This window comes from Bos indicus, chromosome 5, assembly GCF_029378745.1.
Source record: "Bos indicus isolate NIAB-ARS_2022 breed Sahiwal x Tharparkar chromosome 5, NIAB-ARS_B.indTharparkar_mat_pri_1.0, whole genome shotgun sequence".
NCBI classification, from domain to species: domain Eukaryota; kingdom Metazoa; phylum Chordata; class Mammalia; order Artiodactyla; family Bovidae; genus Bos; species Bos indicus.
Window position 1 is genome coordinate 75,744,425 of NC_091764.1, and position 23,741 is coordinate 75,768,165.

General features: G+C 51.4%; 1 protein-coding gene across 2 annotated transcripts in view; it reads left to right on the forward strand.

The window, feature by feature from the left end:
• The first annotated feature begins 9,683 nt into the window (after window positions 1-9,683).
• CYTH4 (cytohesin 4) overlaps window positions 9,684-23,741 on the forward strand; it is a 37,574-nt gene continuing 23,516 nt past the window's right edge. Inside the window, exons 1-4 of one of the 2 annotated variants that reach the window (XM_070789782.1) lie at window positions 9,684-9,839; window positions 19,008-19,090; window positions 20,949-21,013; window positions 22,333-22,399. In XM_070789782.1, the coding sequence (XP_070645883.1) occupies window positions 9,821-9,839; window positions 19,008-19,090; window positions 20,949-21,013; window positions 22,333-22,399 (234 nt within the window). In that variant the 5' untranslated portion in view covers window positions 9,684-9,820. The remainder of the gene's footprint in view (window positions 9,840-19,007; window positions 19,091-20,948; window positions 21,014-22,332; window positions 22,400-23,741) is intronic. The other variant, XM_019961348.2, reaches the window with a different exon arrangement.

The following is a 23,741-nucleotide window of genomic DNA, read 5'->3' on the forward strand; positions in this document are numbered from 1 at the left end:
CCAGCCGTGAGGCCCCCTGTCCTGGCCTGCAGACCCAGGCCCAGAGAGAAAGTTCTAGCAGGTGGGGGTCAGAAGTCTTTGTCCGTCCCTACTCAGTGACGATTTTAGCCAATTCACATGCCCCATCGGTCCCAGGACCATCTCAGGGCCCTGTGGGCCTGGGGTCATGTGAAGAAACCAAACGGGGCCTCCTCACAGCACTCCCAACAGCCTGGTGACCCGAACAGCAGGGTCTGAGGGGCAACCAAGGCAATTGGACAGGAGATAAAGAATAAAAAGCCTCACCACCATTTTTTCCTCTATAACCATAAAGGGCCTTTGAGCAGAACATTCTGGGATTTCAGGTTTGCAGGCCCATTGCCATCACAAACTGATCTATATCACCATCCCTGGACATGAGTCTTATGGCCCAGCCTGGCCTAGGGGCCTGGCTTCCTGATGACCGAAGGTTCTGGTTACCAGAGCTGCCATGATCATATGGGGATGACCAACCTCAGAGAGAAATAATGGCTCTCATTTCATCCCAGGGCCCCATTGGGAGCATTACCATCTCTGAAACCACAGTTAGCAGATGGAGAAGAGTTGCCGGCTGGCCACCTGCCTTTTGGTTAGAAGGGACTTTACAGTTGTAAAACGTAGAAGGTCGGGGATCAAAAAGTCCTGAGAACAGATTTGGTCAAACCCTGACACCCACCCCAGACATTTATTCATTCAACAAATTCTTAACATCACCATGTTCCTCAGGCTAATGAATTAGAACCAGCCTCTTAGAGTTTCTGATCCAGCAATGAAAACAAATATTACTGTCCTGAAGGCAAAAGGGAGCCAACTAAAGATTCTTAGGCAGAAGAGTGACGTGACCAGATTTATGTCTTAGAAAAATCAGTCTGAGTACTATGAGGGCAAAGGGTCAGGGTAAGGGTGGGGCGAGGCTTGAGGCCAAAGGACCTACTCGGCCTGTCACAAGAGGAAGGACAATGGTGGCCAGAATAGGGAGGTGGCAGCGAGGAGGCAGGACTCCTGAATAGGGAGTCCATGGCTCTGAGAGTCATTCCAGACACCAGGCTCTAGGGAACATTGATTGTCCAGGCAGGGAGGAGGGAAGAGAAGGGGTCAAAATTGACACTTGGGATCCCACCTGAGTGACTGGGGATGGAGTGGGAGCAGGAAAGCAGTGCTGCCCTTTGCTGAGCTGGAAAACATGCAAGGAGCCAGTTTTGAGACCCACTGAGCTGAGAAAGCACCCAAATGGAGCTGTCAAGTGGGAAACTGGAAATGTAGGTCAGGAGTCAGAACAGAGGAGAATGTCGGTGTGGGGGTGCAGCCCTTGAACGATAAAGAAAAGGTTGCTAGCCTGCTACATACCACTGTGTCCATGTCTGCAGGGCTCAATGTGTTGATTGGCATGAGGAAGAGTGGCAGCTGGTGTTTTCCAAAGAGGGCACCACCAATCTCCCATCCACATACCTTCTCCCAGTGTGACCCTGTGACTGTGGTGGAAGTGATGCTGAGAGACTTCCAAGGCCAGCTCATAAAAGGCTCTTCCATGGGCCACACCCCTTGGCTCCCAAAGCTACTGGCTACCCTGGAACTGCCGTGTTGGAGGGGCCGTGTGGAGAGGCCACAGAGAGCAAGAGAGAGATGCCAAGGAGTTCTAGATGTTCAAGCCCACAGACCTGTCACCAAACATGCAAGACACAGAGTCGCCAGATATCCCAGGACCAGTCTTGGCTGCCCCAGGTGATACCAACTGGGGTAGAGACCAGCTGTCCCCACTGAGCCCTGCCTACATTACAGATGTGTAAGCAAAATCAATGTCTTTTAGATCCACCAGGAAGTTTTGGAGTGATTTGTTTCATAGCAGAGCAGATTGGTGCTTCACAAATATGTATGGACAAACACTTCAGGACACGTGGAGAAAGAGAGCCTGCAGAGGAGACTATGAGATGGTCAGGAGGTCAGAAGGGATCAGAGAGTGTGAGTGAGCGGCCCAAAGATACACAGCAGGCTGGTGGCCAAAACTTTAAGTTTGGTCTCTCCTGACCACTACATTTGAGTAGTGGTTTTGCCTGAGATTTTTATTCCATCTTCTTCCCTTTCTTTCATGTTGAGAATCTATATCTCCCAGACTCCCATGTATACAAAAATCCAGGAATATGAAAGTAGAAAATCAGGTTCAGGAGAAAAGAAGAAGGCAAATATGGCAAATGATGCTAAAATTGAGCTTCAGATTTGCCTGAGTTTCCTGGCAGCTGGAGTAAAAAGGGAAACAGGGCAAGTTACTCAGTTCTCCTTACTGGAAAGGCGGAAATAGGTGAGTTCCTCGGTGAGTTGCATTTTCCTAACACCCTGCTAGAAGAAAGCTCTGTGTACTCTTGATGTAAGGACCACTGAGTGACATCATGCCTTCAACAGCAAACACAGAAGTGGTTTCCTTATTTCCTGTAATAACCACTTTGCTAAAGGCTGACCCCAGAGCTCTGAAGCCCGGAATATACGCTGACATCATTTCAGAGAGGAGGACAATGTCTCCCTTGCTGAGGTCTCAAGCATCTGAGCATATGTTGATTTTTACATTTTTATTTATTTTTGGCTATGCTGGGTCTTCACTGCTGCTTGAGGGATTTCTCTAGCTGCAGCAAGCAGCGGCTCCTCTCCAGTTGTGGTGTGCGGGCTTCTCATTGAGGTGAATTCTCTTGCTGCAGAGCACAGGCTCAGTAGATGTGGTGCACAGGCTTATTTTCCCCATGGCATGTGGGATCTTCCCAGACCAGTGATTGCAGAAAAGGGGACTGGGGGACCCTCGAGGACATGTGTAAACTGAACATTTTATTAAAGCTCTATAATCAGACTTTTGAGAAAAAATAAGACTGTGGTAAACCGAGACTGACTCAAATTTACATACTGAAGTATTGGGTTTCCATCTTTTGAAGACTGACAGAAACTTATTTTTGAGGAGCGGCCTCCAAAATAAGAACTGATATCCCAGGGAGATGACCCAACCTCAACCAGAGTAACCCAAAAGTCAGAATCAAACTTCGGGCCGAATCCCTGCCTGCTGGTGGCGAACAGGGGGCGAGGTGGGGGTGAGGCATCTCTGAGCCAGTTTCCTAGTCTACAGAGCAGGGAGCTGAGGGGCCTGGGGGCCTCCTCTGGCCGCCCCCTCAGCTGCCCTCCACTCTGGTACATCCTCTCCTCCTTCCTGGGACCCTCTCCAGTCACAAACACCCGAGTCCCTAGCCTGGCTCAAGTAAAGTCACTCCCTTCTTTAAAGTGCCCTCCTCCTCCCACCAGCAGACCCTACTCTCACTCTTTCCTCTCCAACAACCCCACACTGCCTCCACTTCCTCAGCTCCCCTGCCTGCTGCCCTTGCCTGGCTGCTTCCCACTCAAGCCACCCAGCCGTAATGCAATGGACACTCAGGGACCTTCGACTCTGCCGCCTGACTCTGCTGGGGACACCCTCATCTCAGGGTCTCTGACCACATCCAGGTTTCCTTCTGTCTCTCCAGCTGCTCCTCTTCCATCCCCATGGTGACCTCTCCCTCCAAGGCCCCACAGGCCAACACCTTGGTTCCTACTAACAGTCCCTCCCTGGCTGGGAGAGCCCATCAACTACCTAGATGCTGCAGATACCAGGGGCTCTGTTTACCAGGATCCCTGGCATTCCAGGTGCAAGCATGGGTCTGCCCTGGCCACAGGGGATGAACAGAGCCCTGGTGGGCACAGTCGAGTAAATATGAGATGCTTGAAGCTGCTGCAGCCATCTGGTGACCACAAGGGAGAGAGGACACGGGGATACAAGGCCTCTGGCTTGTCTCAGACCTCAGCCCCATCCCACCCCACGATGCAGCCACCCAGGCCCACTGGAGACCTTCTGCTTCTTTCCTGTCCCCGCTCCAGTGAGCTTGGGAGGAGGGTTCACCTGGGTCACCTTCTGCATGTGCATTATACACACAGTGCCCTTGGTTTGTGCACGTGTGTGTTCCTGTGCCCAGCAGAAACTTCTGTCCCCAAACTGCTGCAGCCCAAAAGGAGAAATCAGAGAAAATTATGAAGGATTGGAAAGGGGAAGTGGGAGTCAGGGAACCGCCAAGTGGAGGGCAGAGGCCTAGGAAGAGGAAGAGGTTCAGGGGAGGCAGAGAGCTCAGGCAAAACCAGATCCAGGCCTGGATTCATCCCAAGCCCCACTCTCCATTTCACCTCAAGCCTCCAAGCCTTGGCTTGTGCTGTTTCTTCAACATCCTTCCTTCACCTTCTCTGAAGCACAGACTCTTGCTTGAACTTCCAGAGGATTCTTTCCTTCCGTGTACACATACCAAGACTCCAGACCAGCATCCCTGCTCTGGGAAGCCCTCACTGAGTGGTGTGGCAGTGATTGGTCCAGGGATGGGCACGTGACCTAGGCCTAGCCAATCAAAGTCATTCCCTGAAAATCTTTTCAGGTACGTCCTCTTTCTGAACTCAAAGGTGACTTGATATGAACCTGGAGCTTTTGGTGGCCAGATCAGCTGCCCCATGGAAAAAACTCATGAGACAGAAACAGCTAAGACAGACAGAGAATGAGGGAAAGACAGAGAGAGAACAAGGATATTTTGAATTTCTGGCCCAAAGCCAATCACATCCCTGACTCTCCAGGAACTGAGTCAGTATATTCCAGTTGAATCCAGACTGAGTTATGCTTACTTACAAACAAAAGATGCTTGAATTCTGCATTATCCTCACTCTTTTTAATGACTCACACTGACCCATCATCTGGGCACAAAATAATGTATTAAGCGTTTAGTCCCTGATTTGCATTTTGACTCATCCCCAATTCCCTGATTATCAGTGATACTGGGAGGAGCCTCTGTGAGCTCACTCACCCATTTCCACATATGTGCAGTTATCTCACTAGAGCCACTTTCTAGATGTGACCTTGAATATGAAAGTGTGCTTCACTGCCCATACACCTATCCATCCAACCCTGTCTTTGGCTGAGCCATGGACCCTCCCACAAGTCTAGGTTCCTCTGTCCCTCTGTCCTACAGGCTCCCAGGAAGTCTTGTGGTCAAACCTAGATGAGGAGTGATAGGTCTGGTGGAAATCAGGCTTGTTTGGTGAGCCCATGGACTTCGAGAGCCCTGCTTGCTGCTCAGGTCTCACAGGGCAGACCCCTGGCAGCCCCCAAATGCAGGACTGCCCCACCCACCAGACCAATGCTATCTCCAGCTACGAGTCATGAGAAAAATGAGAAGTCAGAGAAAATTGTGCAGGGGAGGGACTTCAGAGATGACTCATCCCAGATACTCACCCTACCCACTGCATCCCACCTAGTCCAGCTGACTTAACCATGTGCCCCATGAAGGCCAAGATTTTTGTCATGTGCCAGTGCCAAAAACAGCACAACACATAGCAAGTCTTTGATAAACACCAACTGAATGAGTGGACAAATGGATGGATGGGTGGGTGGGTGGATGGTGGATGGATAGATGGTGGGTGGATGATTGGATGGATGGGTGGGTAGATGAATGAATGGATGGATGGATGGATGGATGGGTGGATGGATGGATGGATATATGGATGGATGGATGGAGGGTGGGTAGATGGGTGTGTAGGTGGGTGGATGGATGGGTGGGTGGGTGGCTGGCTGGATGGGTGGTTGGATGGTGCATCAGTGGGAGGATAGAACGCTCTAACTGTACAGCATAAAGGGTTTCAAGGGCAGGTTCTGCCCCTTCCTCAGTCTAAGTCCCCTCCCTCTTCAGGTCTCAGTTACCTTATATGTAAAATGAGGTCATTGAATTAAACCACCTCTAAGCTCCTTCCAGGTCTCTTTCCCTGAGCCAACTGTGTTCAAATGAGGAATTCTGAGTGTTGTGGCAAACAAAGGTGTTATCCACATAGTTTTGCTACAATTTGATTCAAGTGCTTTTTGTCTCTCCCTTAAGGTGTGGACAGGCTGCTGAATTTCTTTCTAAATGTTCAAAATGATGCTCGCATAAATTCAGAGTGGCAGTGAAGTCAGCACAGGGCTTGAATCTGAGTTTTGCCTCTTCCTGGCTGCATGACCTTGGACAATTAACTTAACCTCTCTGAGCTCAGTTTCCCCCTGTATAAAACAGGGATTGTATCACACTTCAGTGAGTTGTAAAAAGGATTAAATGAGGTGATGTGCAGTTGGCACATCGCCTGACAGGTAGTGAGCCTTCTAGAAATGGTTGTGGTGGTTGTTTGGGGATTGTTGTGTGTTGTCCCATAACCAACTATGAGCCTTCACCTAGTGTACATGAAGGAAACAGAGACTCCTAACATCAGGTCAGAAAGAGCTTCAGGAACAGCCCTTTAAGGGAAGCCCTTCTCATCTTCACTCTTCTTCCTAATCTCATATTCAAGCATAACAGCTAGAGATCATGCAGCCACTTTGGACCATGAGGAAACCCCAAGGACAGAAGCAGTAAGTTAGAAGGAGCCTGCATCACTGATTACCAGGCCTCCATGAGGGTAGTCCTGTATTACCTACCTTGGGCTTCTTTCTTGTAAGAGATATATACCGCTGCTGCTGCTGCTGCTGCTAAGTTGCTTCAGTCGTGTCTGACTCTGTGAGACTCCAGAGATGGCAGCCCACCAGGCTCCCCCATCCCTGGGATTCTCCAGGCAAGAACACTGGAGTGGGTTGCCACTTCCTTCTCCAATGCATGAAAGTGAAAAGTGAAAGTGAAGTCGCTCAGTCGTGTCTGACTCTTAACAGCCCCATGGACTGCAGCCCACCAGGCTCCTCCATCCACGGGATTTTCCAGGCAAGAGTACTGGAGTGGGGTGCCATTGCTATACCTCTAGTTTCTTTAAACCATTGTTATTTGGGTTTTCTGTTTCATGTAAACAAACTTAGTCTTATCTGTCCCCACTTTGCAGATGGCTAAAAACAAGGCTCAAAACAAGGGAGAAGTTCACACAAGCGGCAGATATTGAGTCAGGATTTGAGTCCATGTCTCCATAGCTCCCCTACTCTTGGCTCTACCAAACCCTTTGCCACTCATAGTAAGAGTACCTGAGATGCAAGAGACGTGGGTTCAATCCCTGTGTCAGGAAGATCCCTTGGAGTAGGAAATGGCACCCCACTCCAGTACTCCAGCCTGGGAAATGCCATGGACTGAGGAGCCTGAGAGTCAGACATGACTGAGCGACTGAGCACACACACTCCACCATTTCCCCTTTTGTAGCCATATGTTTGTTTTCTGTGTCTATGAGTCTTCTTCTGTTTTGTAAATGAGTCCATTTGTAGCAATTTTTTTAGATTCTACATATAAGTGATTGCATATGGCATTAGTCTTTCTCTGACTTACTCCATTTAGTATGATTATCTCTAGGTCCATCCATGTTGCTATAAATTATTTCATCCTTTTTTATGGCTGAGTAATATTCCTCTGTGTGTGTGTGTGTGTGTGTGTGTGTGTGTATCACATCTTCTTTATCCATTCATCTGTTGATGGACGCTTGTATTGTTTCGATACCTTAACTACTGTAATAATACAAGCAGGTCTTTTAAAGGATAACATTTTCAGCCCCATTGTTAACACTTTTCTGCGCAGAGAACGGTACCTTTCTCCCCATTTCTCTTTTTGAAGTGACCCAGGAAATTTTTTTTTGTGCCTGAGGCCCAGATTTGTTGAGAAAGTTCTAGTTTACCATGAATATAAATTCAAAAAGTTTTCTGAGAGACAACCTTGAGTTAGGCAAGAACCAGTGGGCAAGGGGTTATGGCATGGGGGCAGCTTTGAAGAGTCCTGAGAGTTCTAGACCAGTAGTGAAAAGGCCCAGCCCCTGGTCCTGAGCTGGCCACTCACTCAAATTCCAACTTGGTCAAGCATCTCCCAGAAAGGAGCCCCAGCTTTCTCTTTTCCGCATGTCTCCATCCTCAACAGGCCACCCAGGGTAGCTGGGCCACAAGGTTTCTTAAAACCTTGCCTCGAAAATCATGTAACATCACTTTTGCCACATTCTAGTGGTTGAAGAAAGACATAGCCCAGCCTAGATTCAAGGGGAAGAGAAGCAGACACCGCCTCCTAATGGGAAGAACGGCAGTGTCACAATGCAAAGGGGTGTAGAGACAGCAAATGGTGGAAATCTTAGCCAGCTTTCACGTCAACCAGGCCGTCTCAACTGTGTGCCCTTCACTCATCCATTCACTCATCCATCCATCCATTCATTGTATCCATGACCACCTACTAGGCTCCCAGCATCTCCCAGACATGGAATACAGAGGGGACCTTGTTGTCATGGGGCCTCAAGACTGATGGGGAAACAGATAAGTAAGCCAACATGTGCCACAAAGTTACAAGGAATGAGTGTTTATAGATCTTTATTTACACCGTAATTTTTTCTGATAAAGGATTGAATCAGCCTGCCCAAAAAGGCACATGCAATAAAATTATGCATTTTAACCCCTAAAGAAAACTGAAACCAAAGGGAGAAAGAAGATAGTGTTTACTGAATAGCCAAGCACCTCACACATATTCTCTCCCTCCATCTTTTTCACAAGCTGAGGAGAGGATTAGTATACCCCTTTTATAGTTAGGTAAACCGAGGTTCCCACCCAAGACGAGCAGGTCATGGTGGAGAGGTCTGACAGAATGTGGTCCACTGGAGAAGGGAATGGCAAACCACTTCAGTATTCTTGCCTTGAGAACCCCATGAACAGTATGAAAAGGCAAAATGATAGGATACTGAAAGAGGAACTCCCCAGGTCAGTAGGTGCCCAATATGCTACTGGAGATCAGTGGAGACGATGGATATGAGTTTGAGTGAACTCCGGGAGTTGGTGATGGACAGGGAGGCTTGGCATGCTGCGATCGTGGGGTTGCAAAGAGTTGGACACGACTGAGCAACTGAACTGAACTGAAACTGAGGTTCATGGTAGATAAATGACTCACTCAAGTTCACAAGGGTCCTGAATGGCAGGGCTAAGTCTCACTGCTGAGTCTGGCCTCAAAGTCTGCGTGCGACAACAGAACAGCTGTAAAAGAGCTTTGGATTTGGTGGGGCTTCCTAGTAGCCTGGGGGAAAAGGGAAACTGAACATATTGCCCAGTGGATAACTAGATGAGAAAAAACTAGGTATTTCATTGAGGGGAAGCAAAGCCCTGCTTAGCATTGAATTAATTTTTCTTTGCTCAAGAAAGAGTTGGTGAAAGAGAGTTTATGGGGTGGAATTAATGGGGCTCAGCTTGGACCATCTAAGTTGGATGATCCTTTAAAAAAAAAATGTATATATTTGGCTGTGCTAGGTCTTAGTTGCTGCTCACAGAATCTTTGTTCTTCATTGGAGCATGCAGAATCTTTCGTTGCAGCATGTGGGATCTAGTTCCCTGGCCAGGGATTGAACCCGGGCCCCCTGCATTGGGAGTGTGGAATCTTAGCCACTGGACCACCAGGGAAACCCCCTGAATGGCCCCTAAGTTTATAGGCGGGGAGGTTCTGTTCTCCAGTGATCATCTTCGTCTGTGTGTGTGTGTGTTTCTCTGTGTCACTGTCTTTCTCTTTTTACCCACCCTCTCATCCCTCTTTCTGTCTCCTTTGCCTCTATTCCTCCCTTGCCTACACTCGAAATGCAAAGAATCCCCACCACTCAAACTCCGCTGGTTTTAGGAAGTGCTACTACGTCAAGAGCCTGCGCACTAGACCCCAGCAAGACAGGACTTCCTCCCCAGGCTGTGCTGGGCGGAGCAAACGGGAAGGGGCCTGGTGTGTCTGAGGTGACACATCCCTGCCTGAGCAGCCCGAGTGGCAGCGGGGTCAGCAGGCTGCAGGAGTGCAGGCCACTCTCCCCCGGGGGCTTCAGAATGGACTTGTGCCACCCAGGTAAGCACCTGGGCTGACCTGTCTGGGCCTCAGTTTCCTATTCTGTAGAATGGGGGTAATAGTGCCTGCCTCACAGGAAGCAGCATGTATAAATAGATATAACACAGGTGGGACATGCAGAAACAGGCGACAGACGTTGATGAGCTCAGGCTAGGTGCCAAGCTGTGTTGCAAGTACTGGGAGTCCAGCAAACAAAGCAGGCATGGCCCCTGCCCTAATGAGCTTACACTCCAGAGAAGGAGACAGACAGTAAATATATGAATGTGCTATCAGATGGTGAGAAGCAGGATGAAGAACAGTAAAGTGAGATAAGGAAGATGGGAGAGAGTGGCCAAGAAGGCCTCAAGAGGGGGCACTGTTTGAGCAGAGACTTGTAGCAGAGAAAGGAGTGATCCATGTGGGTTTCTGGGAAAAGAACTTTCCAGGCAAAGGAATCGTCAGTGCAAAGGCCCTGAGGTGGGATTGAGAAAGGTGGTTTGTGCTGAAGATGATGATGTTGCTGAGGAGGATAACCGTCTGGGTGACATAATAACCCTGCAGCCCGTTTGGCCTCTGGTGGGTGACGATGGCCTTTGGGGAGGCTAAGGACACCAGCTTTGCCAGGGAAGGGACTGGCAGGGGATGAGCAGCAGGGGCTGTGGCTGAGAGTCTGCCTGGTAAGCAGGCAAGGAGGCTGGGCAGCTGGGATGAGAGCAGGACCAGGCTGTGTTGTGTTGTGTATCTGTGATGCAGAAAGGACTGGGACTAAGCCTCTGTGCCCTGCATCTCAGAATGTTCCAGCATGGTCTGGAACTCCAGAAGACATAGGCTGCCTGGAGCTGTCCATTTCCCCAGGTCCAGATGACATGAACCCTGTTAGCAACAGAACCCTTTCTTCAAACAAAACTTAAGACAGAGCATTCTGACCCCACCCACTGGGACTCCCCTTGCCCCAAGGGTTCTGGGGAACACAGTTAGAGAACCACTGATCTGTTTCAACCGCCCTCATTTACTTGTGTGCTCAGTTGCTAAGTCATGTCTGAGTCTTTTGTGACCCCATGGACTGTAGTCCGCCAGGCTCCTCTCTGTCAATGGGATTTTCCCAGGCAAGAATACTGGAGTGGGCTACCATTTCCTCCTCCAGGGGATCTTCCAACCCAGGGATTGAACCCATGTCTCCTGAGTCTCCTGCATTGGCAGGCGGGTTCTTTACCCCTGAGCCACCTGGGAAGCCCTCATTTACAAATGGAACAAAAGGAGGGACACAGTCTTGCTGAGGTGACTCCACACCCCCTGGCTGCCTGTTCAGCACTCTCACCACAACCGCTGTGCTTCTCCTGGGGGCTTTTAGGGCCAGGTGGCAACTAGGGGGGCAAGAGGAGCCCCAGGAGAAGCAGTGCCAGGCTCAAGGTCACTCAGCAAGGGTGACAGGAGACAGTGAAGTAATTCCCGCCCCCCAACTACCTGTCTTTGCACCATTATTCTTGGGGTCTTCAGATACAAAAATCTTTAGGATGGTTTGTCCCCACCATGCAAGGAGGTTGTCCTCAGGAGACTGAAGCTCACAGAGGTGAACTGGAGGACAGGATGGAATTGCCCAAAGTCAGGCAGCCAATAAGTGGCAGAATAGGGACAAGATCTGAGAGGAGCGAGAGCCCCAGTTTAGCCTGGGCTGTGGGGGAGGTGCGGGAGGGGTGGGGCCTCCCAGGGAGGCCAAGGGGTGAGTCTCTGCTTCAGGCTGGTCCCGGGAGGACAGGGATCCAGCGGAGTCACTGCAGGCAGTCTCTTGGGAGATCTGAGGATTCCATTGATCAGTTCGCCTATTCATTCATTCATACAATAAGCAGTCCTCTGGTGTGCAGGTCCTGGGCTGTGCGATGCTGGAGACAGCAATGACCAGGCCACAAGCCCAGCCCTGAGGGAGCTGCTGGTCTGGGATGTGGGGCAGGGGAAGAAAAAATCCTGCAGGACAGTGACCCAGGGCAGATGTACAGAGGGGCACAGACCTGCAGCCTGGGAGGGAGACACTTTCCACCCAGGGCAAGGGAGATCTGGGAGGACTTCCTGGAGAAAATGAAGGGAAGGAAGGTCATTTCTCTGCTACCCAAACTGGGTCTTTATTGGAGCTCCTTCACAACGTGGTGACTTTCCCTCTCTGAGCTCAGGTGTGTCATTTCTAAGTGGGCACCGTCATCCCAGCAAGACCTAGGAAAGCGACCTGATTCAGGTCCCACCTCTGCACCAACCTGCCAGTGGTCACAATGGGCCTCTTCCTTCTGTGGGTTTCAGTTTCCTCACTTGTACAATGGATGGGATGGTGGTGAAGGGGCTGCCTCCCTACCTCCAGCTGTGGGTGTCTGATACCCGCAGGTCCCCTCCCCCGGGTCTGCTGAAACGCTGAGCGGTCTGGGCAACAAAGCCCCGGTGTGACCAAAGGCAGCCGTGGGGCTGGTGCAGCAAGACTGCAGGTTAAAAATAGAGGCAGCTGGGCTGGGGGAGGAAGCCACACGATGCGATGGGCGCACAGGGCCTGGGGGGCTGGGGCGAGTGTAGCTAGTTGGCCGCCCCCCACCCCAGATCCCCTTGCTGGATTCTGAGGAGCCTCTGCCTTCAAGGCCCCTGGATCGCACCCCCTCCTGCCCTAGAAAGGGGAAGCTGGTCCAGCTGTCCTGGAAGTGGGGCTATGAGCAGATTTCTAAAAATATGCTGGGAAAGAGGAAGGACAAAGGGGAAGTAGAGAGGAGCTGGGGAGCTGGCTGGGGCGGCACCTGGGCACACTCAGCCGGCCTGGGCCTGGGGCGCAAGAGGTGGGGCGGGGGTAGGGTGAACAGCCCAGCTTGATGAGGGGGAGTCGTTGGCGAAGGCGGCCTTCCAGAGGTGTGGATTTACAGCCCAGTGAGGAGTAAACAGATCTCATGGCAGCGGCAGTTGTTACTAATATTTTAATATTCTTGTATTTTTTATCATTATTATCACTATTTTTATTATTGTTAAAAATCCATCTCCCACGAGCCGCACCAGTGCCTGAAACTTCATCATCACTTGAATAGGAATCAGCAGTGACCCCTCTCAGGCCGTGCCCTTGTCACCCTCTCTGAACCTCAGTGCCCTCAGCTCTGAAATGGGGAGAAATCCCCAGTTTTAAGCAAACAGGTGAAGGGTCGGAAGGCCCCTGTCCACCACGTGAGGAGAGCAGCAGGTTCGGGGCGGTCAGCACTGTTTCGGGGTTGGAGGAGGGTTAGATGTACTTGGCCAGCTGCCAGCTGTTTGGGTCAGGACCTGACAGAAGGGGACAGTGGCCTGAGAGGGTTCAGGAACACACCTGCCAAACCATGAAAGGAGCTACATGAATAAAAAGGCAGGACTTCCTGGCGGTCCAGTAGTTAAGACTCTGCACTTCCAAAGCAGGGAGCACGGGTTCGATCCCTGGTTGGGGAACTGAGATCCCACTTTTTGGCCACGTGGCCAAAAAGTTTAAATCATTAAAATAAAATTGAGCCTTAAAAGAAAAAAATTTTTAATAAATAACCTCTCACTACCCCCTTGTCATTCCACTCTCCCAGGTAGAAAAAAATAGCACTTTCCCCAGCTCTATGATGTTGGCCTCGTTTTATTTTTTTACCCCAAAAGAGAAGGGGGCTCAGACTTTGGACATCACCCTGCACCTTGTCTTCATCCTCATTGGTGGTCAGCAGTTCTGGGTAGAAGATCCACACTTAGCATCTTGTGGGGGTTTTGACAATCTGTACAGAGATGCCTGGCTGCAGAAGACGGGTGTCAAGATGGATATCAAAGCTGTGGCCTCAGAGCCCCAGATGGGCCAGGGTGTGAGCCACAACTCTGCCACCTTCCAGCTGTGTCCCCTTGGGCACGTCACTTTACCTCTCTGAGCCCCTGGTGCCTCATCTATAGAATGAGATTTAGAAATACCTGACTCCAGAGTCGGGGTCAGGATCAAACAAGATAGTGGATGGCAAGAGCCTGGAGTGCCCAGGGCCTGCAACACAGTAGGTGCTCAACCAGCATGTCTTTCCTTTGCCAGCAGCTTGGCTTGTTCATGGAGCAAGATCCCAGATTTGCTGCAGGGATAGAGGGGGTTGGTGGTGCACAGATGGAGCACAGGAGGGCCCCAGAGGAGATGGAGAGAATGAGGAGGAACTGCTAGGCAGGGAGGAGAAGGAAGGGCATTCCTGACCCAAGAAACAGAATGTGCAAAGGCCTGTGGAGGGAAAGAGCAGCCAGGAGGCCCTCAGGCCAAGGGCAGGGGTGGGTGCAGTGTGAGATGAGCATCGGCCAGGTAAAACTTGGGGTCTTCTTTGTAATATTGATTGTTTGGCTATGCCAGATATTAGTTGCTGCATGAGGGATGTTCAGCTGCAGCATGCGAACGCTTCATTGCAGCATATGGGATCTAATTCCCTGACCAGGGATCAAACCTGGGCCCCCTGCATTGGGAGTGCAGAGTCTTAGCCACTGGACAATGGGGACATCATGGGAGACTGGATGGGAGGGACAGAGTGGAGGCAGGGAGGCTTCAGGAGGCTCTGAGTTATCTGGAGAGAGTAGCCCAGGGTCTGGGTGAGGATGGAGGCTGTGGAAACAGAAAGAAGATAAACAGGGCTTGGTGATGAAGGAGACACAAGGCTGAGAGTGAGGTATGTGTCAAGGTGCCTCCTGGGGTTCTGGCCAGGGTATCTGAGGGGCCATTCCCACAGCTTCAGAACTCAGGAAGAAGGCCAGGTTGAGGGGACATTCTAGGAGTTCTGCTTCAGTTGCAGTGACAAACGAGCTGATGGTCAGGACACAAGAGGGGTGGAAGGGTCTGAAGCTCAGGGCAAAGAGTTGGAGCTGAGGGTATGGGTGTGATTCCTTGACCCAGAAGGAGAGGGGGTAATAATGAGACCCCACAGGAAGAGAGGAGACGTCAGCCTGGGCCCCAGATATGGGATCTCCTTGGCTCATCCTTGACCATCTACCTTGGGGAGCATCCGCAGAAACATGGAATTCCTACCTGGCTTCTATCCAACAAGCAGCCAGTCGGGAATTTACTTGGCCTCCACCAGCAGGTATACCCTGGGCGAGAAACGGGCCTTCAGGACAAACCCCTGCCAACGGGAAAACAATGAAAAGCAAACAAACACAAAAGTTTGATCTTTCACTCCAAAGTCAACTAGAAGTGACTGGGTTTTTCCACTGTGGAATTCAGCCTCCCTCCACTCCTGACAGAGGAGTTCCAGGTCCCAGTCTCTAGCACCGCCTCCCCTGCTATGGCCCTGCTCCAGTCCCCGTGAAGATGGCCCCTCACTCTGTCCATCCCTGCATGTTTCCAAAGGCATGCAGAATCTACCTCTCCTGGGATGGAGGCTTAGGTGTGGGAAAACCAGGGTTCTGATGCCAGCACTGCCACTTCCTGGCTGTGTGACTCAGAGCAAGTCACTTCACCTGTCTGAGTCTCAGTGTCTTAAACTGAGAAAGATCCATTTAGAGGTTAATGAGACGCTTACTTTGTCCCTTGGTATAAGTGCTACCTCCCCTCACCTCCACTTCACTCCCACTTGGAAACCAGGATCTCTAGACCTCATAGTTGCAGGGAGAGAAAGGAAAACACCCAAGTGGGTCACTAGAAGGATGGTACCACTCCTGGTTCCTGAATCCCAGTAGATTACCTCCTGGGAACAAAGCACCATCTAATGGTCGTTGATTTAAGGTGTGTAGTACATCTTCAAGGATGGTGCCCCATCCGAGCAGTTTAACACCTGCAACTGACAGCTCAGCTGCATCTTCAACAGGCTGCTCTGTCGCTCCATCAGGCCAGCATCTTCCAGTGGTAAAATGCGTGAGAGCACCATTGAGTCCTTAGGCCGCATGCTCCTCCCACGCCTTCTTCAGTGTAAAGAGGGCGCCTTAGTCCAGTGGGATGTTTTGCTGTATTCTGGGTCAGCAGATTGAGCCCCTGGATAGTGGTGCTGGCCCAGGCTCTGTGGGCAGGAAAAGCCACCATAAGCAGAATGAGGGATCCAATGTAATAGATTTGCTGCCAAGTTGCTGGCTGCTCTTGTCGAAAAACAGTGGGTCTCTGTTGCTGGCAGGTCTGATGTGGAAAAGTGGCAGTAGCTTGGGGACCCAGGATGAGTGGATCCCCACAGAGCCTCCAAAGAGGTCACATGGCTGCTTCATCATGTACCATGCAGCATTGGGCTAGCCAAGCAGAGACTGGCTGATGTCAACTGGTTGAGTCATTCTCTCTGCCTGGTGATTTAGTGACTCTTCTGTGGTGGCTGTTTCCTGGGGAACATCAGTGTGTTTACAAAAATCTTCACACTCTGCACACTGCCATAGGGCCACCCACTTGCCTCTTCCCCAGGCCTTTTTGTTCTCAGTCTTCTTTCTTTCTGACCAGTCAAGGCACCTTCTTCTACTCATGAATGCAAGTATATTCTCACTTCACACTGCTTCTCTTTCCACATGAAATAAATGCCTTTCCCAAAGCTCTGCCTACTGGAAGGACTTCTCGCCATTGTCCTTCCGGAACACCTTGAGCAGGGTTGTAGTTCAGTAGCTATTCAGTTTTACTTGTAACCAAACCCTGAGCCATCCATCCCAGAACAAAGTGCAGCGTTTTTCTCCTTTGTCACAGGTCACAAGGGACCCATCTGTGAAGACATACTATGAGCTGAAGGACCTGGTGTAACAGCAGTGGGTGACATGGGGGTCTGGGTCATCTGTCCCTGGGGCTTCCTGGATCCTTCTGTCTCTAAGGATTGCTGTTGGGCTCACTTGACTTTATCACTTGGTGGGTCAGACAGACCCATCTTGGCTGCTTGATGAGGGGGTCATTACCATATATACTTGATAGAATGTTGCAGAAGCCTTCCTTCTCTGGGCTTGGCCTCTCCTTCAGTCAATAGGGCTTGGGTCTAAAAACTGGCTTGGTCCACAAACCAGGCAAGGGGCCTTGACTTTTTATATAGTGCCTGCCCAGTGGGAGCAGTGTATCCTTGGGTGAGGCAGCTCCACTTGGGCTGAGGTAATTTCTGAGGACAGACTCAGCTGTGAGTCCTCAGCAGGTTACACACGCCCACAGCCGCCACTGAGCGGGTGGGTGCCTTGGTCCTGCAAGGGAGAGCTAGGAGGCACAACGTGGCACCCATCATATGTGTGTAGTGCCCTTACCATATGTCACATACTCACAGAGTGTTTGGCAAAAGTCAGCATTTTTAATCCTGACGACCACCCTCTAGGTTATGGTTCATGTTTCAGAGACAAGAACACTGTATTAGTTGTTTCATGTTTGGCTGATGTAACAAAAAGGCTCAGAATAACAGAGAGTGAGACATCCTCAAAACTTATCTCTGTCATTGAAAAATGACTCTTCTCCATATGGATGCCTGGAGCCCAGACTCCTTCTAGCCCGATGCCCTGCCATCTTAATACCCAGCTGACATCTCAAAGTCCAAGACAGCTGCTCAGTCGACAGCAGGAGGACGTAGGGAAAGGGACCCCTTGATAGTCTCTCTGCTTTTATTTGGAAGAGATCATGTCTGTATTTGCAAAACCTTTAAGAAATGTGATCAGGCGCTTCCTGAAGCGAAGCCTTGAGAGTCGAGAGAATTTGGATGAGCAGACGAGAAGAGGCATCCTAGGGTGGAGGAGCTATAGAGGCCAAGGTGGGAAAGTAAGACTGTTAGGCCATTTGAGGGCAGGCTGCACTGGTGGGCTCTTGTTGAGAATGGTGGGGAACAAGGCTGGCTGGAGAGGCCTGGGAGACTGTGGAGGCCCCAGGACCAAGACGAGAACTTTCTCCTCTAAGGAATCGAGATTCCATGGAGATTTTGACCAGGAGAGTGTTATGGGACAGGAAGCACAGCAGGGTGAATAGCGATGGGTCAGCTGACCCAGGTGGGGAAACGGTCACAGTGCCTCACACAGGACACTGGCACACTCGCGTCTCCTTTCGTTCATTTCCAGGTGAATTGTAGTCATCCCAACCCAAGTCCCACCCTGGCAGCAACTTGCCCCTTTGGAACCCTGGCCAGCCCACCTCACCTCTCTGAGCTTGACTGAAATATCCCCCCAAATCCAGTTTCCTCATCTTTATAGTAAGGATATCAGGGCCACCCTACTAAAGGCTCATTACCTCGCCTCTCTTGAAGGTAGCTGTGGCCATGTGACAACAGGTGGCCAACGGGATGTCAGGGAAAATGATTGCCACTTCCTGGTCACACAAATATATGAATAGATGAGAGATACATGATCCAATGAAGAAATAAAGTTACAGCGAAGGATGAATGCCTCTGGCAAGTATGGCACTGAGTACTTGCTATGTCAGCCTCTTTCTAGGTGCTGTGTGTGTGTGTGCTCAGTCATGTCCAATGTTTTGCAGCCCAAAGGACTGTAGCCCACCAGATTCCTCTGCCTGTGGAATGTTCCAGGCAGGACTGGAGTAGGGTGTCATTTCCTCCTCCAAGGGATCTTTCCAACCTGGGAATCGAAACCTCATCTCCTGCATTGGCTGGTGGACCCTTTCCTTTTATTTTTTTAATGTATTTATTTTTTGACTCCGCTGAGCCTTGGTTGCTGTGCAGGCTTTTCACTGGTTGTGGTGAGCGGGGCTGCTCTCTAGTGGTGGGGCTCAGGCTCCTCACCGCGGTGACGTCTCTTATTGTGGAAGAGTACAGGCTCAATAGTTGTGACACACAGACCTAGTTGTTCCGTGGCATGTGAGATCTTCCCAGATCAAGGATTGAACGTATGTCTCCTGCAATGGCAAATGGATTCTTTGTCACTAGCGCCACCTAGGAAGCCCCTTACTTGGTGCTGAGGATATAGCAATAGCAAAATTATTGAAGCGCCTGTTCTCATGGGGTTGAGTGGAATGAGTAGAACACAAATGATGCAAGTAAACAGATGGCTGAGCGAGTCTGTACCCAGAAGGGCAAAAGAAACAAAAACCTGGTGGAAGGCGAGGGTGGGGCAAGAACTGCTTTAGACAGAGCAGTCAGGGAAGGCCTCGTGGAGGAGGTGGCATCTCAGCCATGGCCTGAGTGAAGAGGGCAAGCAAGTCATGGGTTTCTGGAGGGAGGAGAGCCCTGGGGAAATGAGAGATAGCCAGGTGGCTAAGGATGGAGCTGAGGGATGGAGGGGAGGGCTGGGAAAGAGCCAGGGAACCACCAATTCTTCTCTCTCCAGACCCAGGGGAGCTGAGCAGCGGGGAGGCGGAGGAGCTGCAGCAGATCAAATGGCACCGGAAGCAGCTTCTGGAGGATATCCAGGTGTGCTCACACTCAGCTCACAATACACATGCTTTTGTCCACACTCGTGTTCATGCCCTCGAACCGCACCCACACATGAGCAAACACTCTTACTCGCTCCTGAGCCAGCCAGGACCAAGAGCAGGCCTAGATTCCAGCCCACTCGGAGCCTTGGCCTTGGCCCTTAGGAGTGGGAAGGACAGAATTCCCAAGGGGACTCCCCACTCCTGGCTCACTTCCAGGGCCTAGAGAGAGCCACGAGAGCAAGGCAGAGAAAGGGAGCAATTAATTAAGCACCTACTATGTGCAGAACCCCACCTTCATGGCCTCCATCTGGTCTCATCCCCACCCTGGGCCTCAGCTTCCACCCTCCTAACATGTAGACCATTTAGTCAAGACAATGCCAATATCTGCCTAGCACTTTGCCACCTCATCAGCTGTCAGACGTTAGCTCATCTGATTCCCAGAAACCTTCTGAGACAGGCTCTGCTTCTGCTCCTGGAATGAGCCACGCAGCTCGGTCCTGCCCCTGGGCCTTTGCACTCACAGTTCCCTCTGCCTGAGACTCTCCAAGCCCTCCTTAGAGCTCCTCCTTCTCCTAGTTCATTCTTGGTTCAAATGTCTCTCCTCTTAGGGACCACCCTGTCCACCCTGGCTGTAGTTGCTGGAACCCCACCCTCCACCCCACCACGCATATACCTAGGATTCCAGAGAAAGCCAAAGGCACAGGATCATTCCCTCAGCAAGTACCTACCGCCTGAAAGGCTCTTTCTAGACCACTGCTCTGACCATGTTCTGTGTGGTCATTTCAATTGTCCCAAGATCCCAACCCCACTGGACCGTGAGCTCCATGTAAGGGGAGCCTGGGTCTGTTTCCCACCACTGCATCCCCAGCCCAATGGTCAGAGCATAGTAGGTGTTCAATTAATAATTTTGCATGAACCCACCCCCCATTTTATTTGTTGAGAATTCACTCAGTGACTGGGCCAAGATCACATGGACAGGAGTTGACTGGGCTTAAAAGCTCTAGGTTCTACGCTGCCCCTAGGTCCCAGGACAAAGCCCTAGGAACCACCCGCCCCCTTCCAAGGTCTTGGTGGAGGAGAGGGAGGGCTGGGGTGCCTTCAGGGGCTCTTGCCAGGCGCGCATGCTGCTGCCCTGCAGAGGAATGCTGGACAAGCTGCCACCCCTCCCCATCTACCCAGTGGTGGTTGTTGGCAGAGTTAGGGGGTCTCCTGGAGACATGTTGGACACATGATCTCACCTCTCTGGGCCTCAGTGTCCTCTTCTGTAAATTCCACTGGAATTGCAAAGTCCCCGAGAAGAGAGCCTAGGCTGTCTTGTACCATGGTGCACCCAGAGAATCTGGCTTGTAGTGGCCACAGAGCCTAGGGTGGGGCAAATGGATGGAAGGAGGGAAATCAGAGAGGAATTGGGCCCTGATCACAGGGCAGGAATTTGTCCTTCTTGATGCGGAGGTAGTAGGGAGCCATGGACAGAGTTTGAGCAGAAGAAGGGCCAGCACCAAGCTGTGCTTCAGAAAAATGGCAGCTGGGTGGAGGAGGGCTTGTGGGGAAGGTTTGACTCAGGGCAGGACACCTTACAGCGGCAGAGGCAAGAGATGGGAAGACTGGAAATAGAGTGTAGACTGGGGACTCCCTCACCCTGAGACAGGAGCCCAGGGAGAATTAGATATAAGAGACATCTGGAAAAGGGATCTTCCTGGGGAGGGACCCTTAGTGACAGCTCAAGACAGAGGTCTGGGAGTCATGCCCAGGGAGGGAGTGGTTGTGTTGTGTAGAGAGGGCTATGAAGCCCATTTTGTCCTGGCCTCCACCCCCTGACTCTCCCTCTTTGTAACACCCCTGCCATTCCACAGAAGCTGAAGGATGAGATCGCAGATGTGTTTGCACAAATCGACTGCTTCGAGACAGCAGAGGAGAGGTGAGGGGCCGGCCGGGGACCCAGGGAAGCTGCCACAGTGGTTTCTCGAGGATATCACATGTCAGGAGTGAGAGTGAATGAGCCCAGGCTCTGGTGAAATCGGGGATCAGACCCCCAGATGGGAGGCTTCAGGGTGAAATAGGAACACAGCAGCTCTGACGGTCCATCCTCTGGTCTGGTCTGGTCCTTGCTTCCAGACTGCCCCCTCTCTTCAGTACCAATCCCGTTCTCCTGCCTCCTCCACCCTAAGTCTCTCCCAGCCCACCTGACCCCACCCCTGACAAATCACTGGCCAGGAGTATCCTGGGAAAAGTCAGGGAGAAGGAAAACTCAGCCCCAAGGATGAGGACTAGGAAGCCAAAGGCCTTATGGGAACAAAAGCCATGCCTGTGGTCAGGCCAAAGCTGGTCCACCCCACCCCACTCATGAGTGTCATCCACTCCGCCCCTTCTGTGGGAAGATGCCCTCTGGCTCTGAAACCTGCGGTTGGTCCTCTCCCTTCTCTGGGCTTCAGTTCCCTACTTGTGCAATGAGAAGGTTGGTCCATACATAACCCCTAGGGCCCCAGGGCACTGACTCCTACGTTTGGTGTCTCAGAAGATCCCCACCCTGCCCCTGCCAGCCTCAGTTCTCTGATGCCTCTAATCTCCACCTTCCAAGCAGGACACACACACGCACACATGCACGCACACTGATGCGCACACACACTGTTACACACACACACACACGTGCACGGCCCCCATGTCTCTAGATCCCCTGCTCCAGCCCCAACAAAGACAATAACATAATATTTACACAGCTCCTACCACCCATTGTTTTCAATGCTTTAACCTCTCAACAATGATTGGAGTGTTGGAGGTGGAGTCACCCCCCTTTTTACAGAAGAGGAAACTGAGTCCCAGAGAGATGAAGTGACTCCCCCTGAGTCACTTCAGGAATTTGCACCTGAGTGGAATTTGCACCAGGAGTCTGGCTCCAGATCTTATGCTCTCCTCACCCTCCCCCACCCTACCCACCAGCCTCCTTGTTATGTTGCTTCCACTCCAAGCCCTTCTAAATCCTCTCCCTGGGAGCATCTCTGGCTCCCGAGGTCACAGCTTCAGAGCTGGTTAAAATGCTGGTGCTGAGCCCATTGGAAATTGGGTTTCCTGGCTCAGGAAGGGGTCCAGACCCTGCATTTCTCACATTCTCCCAGGTGACTCTGACCCCACTTGGAGGTCCTTAAGGAATACTGGCTCTAGCCAAGGAAAGCGTCCTTGGGGATTGGAGGGGTGCCCTGGGGTCCAGGGGCGTCCAGGCTGATGTCTTTCCATCTACAGCCGCATGGCCCAGAGGGAGAAAGAGCTGTGCATTGGACGCAAGAAATTCAACATGGACCCCATGAAGGTGAGCAGTGCGGGGGCTCGGGTTGGGGGGCCAAGGGAGCTGCATGCTGGGCACCTCCACAGTGTCCCCTTCTTCCCCTCAACCGACACAATTACCTACTTTCCAGAGGAGGAAACTGAGGCCCCGCTGGGCTCAGCATCTTGTCCAGTGCCCCATGCCATCAGGGCTGGGGGCTCCGCCACCCCACAGCCAAGTAGCCCCAGGGCCTGAGGTGGGAGCCAGGAGGATGATGGGGGCTCTGTGATGTCTATGAACTTGGGGTCCCGTGACTTTAGGCCCCTGTCTCCCACTCTGTGAGTAGGACTTTGGTTGGTCGGGCCTTTGGACTCTGGGGCTCAGTCTCCGGAAGGGTCTTTTAGTTGCTCAGCTTAGGCAGCCTGTCCTGAGATGCTGGCATAGAGCCCTGACTGCTCAGATCTCAGCTATGGTCTAACCCCCACCCCCACTGGCCTCAGAGGAACCCCAGCCCCCACCCCTCACCCACCTAAGTGGCAGCTGGGCTCCTTTCCTGCAGGAACCGAGACAGGAGGAAGCCACAGCTGACACACGGAAGTGGGGTCAGGGCAGCCACGGGGTCCATGGAAATTTACTGCTCTGGTTTAGAAGGCTGTCTCTTCTGCATCACACATCTCCTGTGTTCCCAGACACAGAAATGGACCCCTGCTCCCATCCACATGGACCACACAGACCACACACACACACAGACACTCACATTCCTGCCTAAGTGCCCCTCAGGGAGGGGCCTCTGAGGGGCCCCGGGGCCATCTGCCTGTCACACAGAGCCTTCCACAGTCTATCCCCACTCTTCCAAGCAGCCTCTTCTCCAAAAGGAACAGGGATGCAAAGGCATCATCACAGAAAACCGGAGCCCAACCCCTCCAACTCCTAAAATTAGAATGACAGACTTTGAGTGCCTGGGTTGTGAGGTGAGATGTTTTGATATTGTCAAATCTGAAAAGCGGGGCAAGGCACACTCCCATTTTCATGCAGAAAGGGGAGGAAAGGCACTACCGGCGAAAAGTGTCTACCTCCAAGCCGTAGCAATTTCCTCTCCTTTTGATTGAGCTGGGTTTTTTTTCTAATTTTTATACAATGGACATAGATTACTCATGAGAAAAAAATGAAACACTATTTTAAAATAATACAAATATTAAGGGGACAAAAGGAATAGCTGAATCATTCAATCTTAAAATTATAAATTCATTGAATCATCAAAGCATATGATCAGAGAGTGGCAGACTGAGGGGGACCTGGGGGAGCAGCTGGCATGAACCTGGTTCATGGCAGGAACCCATGTCTGTTTGCATACCTCTGCTGATGGGGAGCTCATCACCTTAAAAAG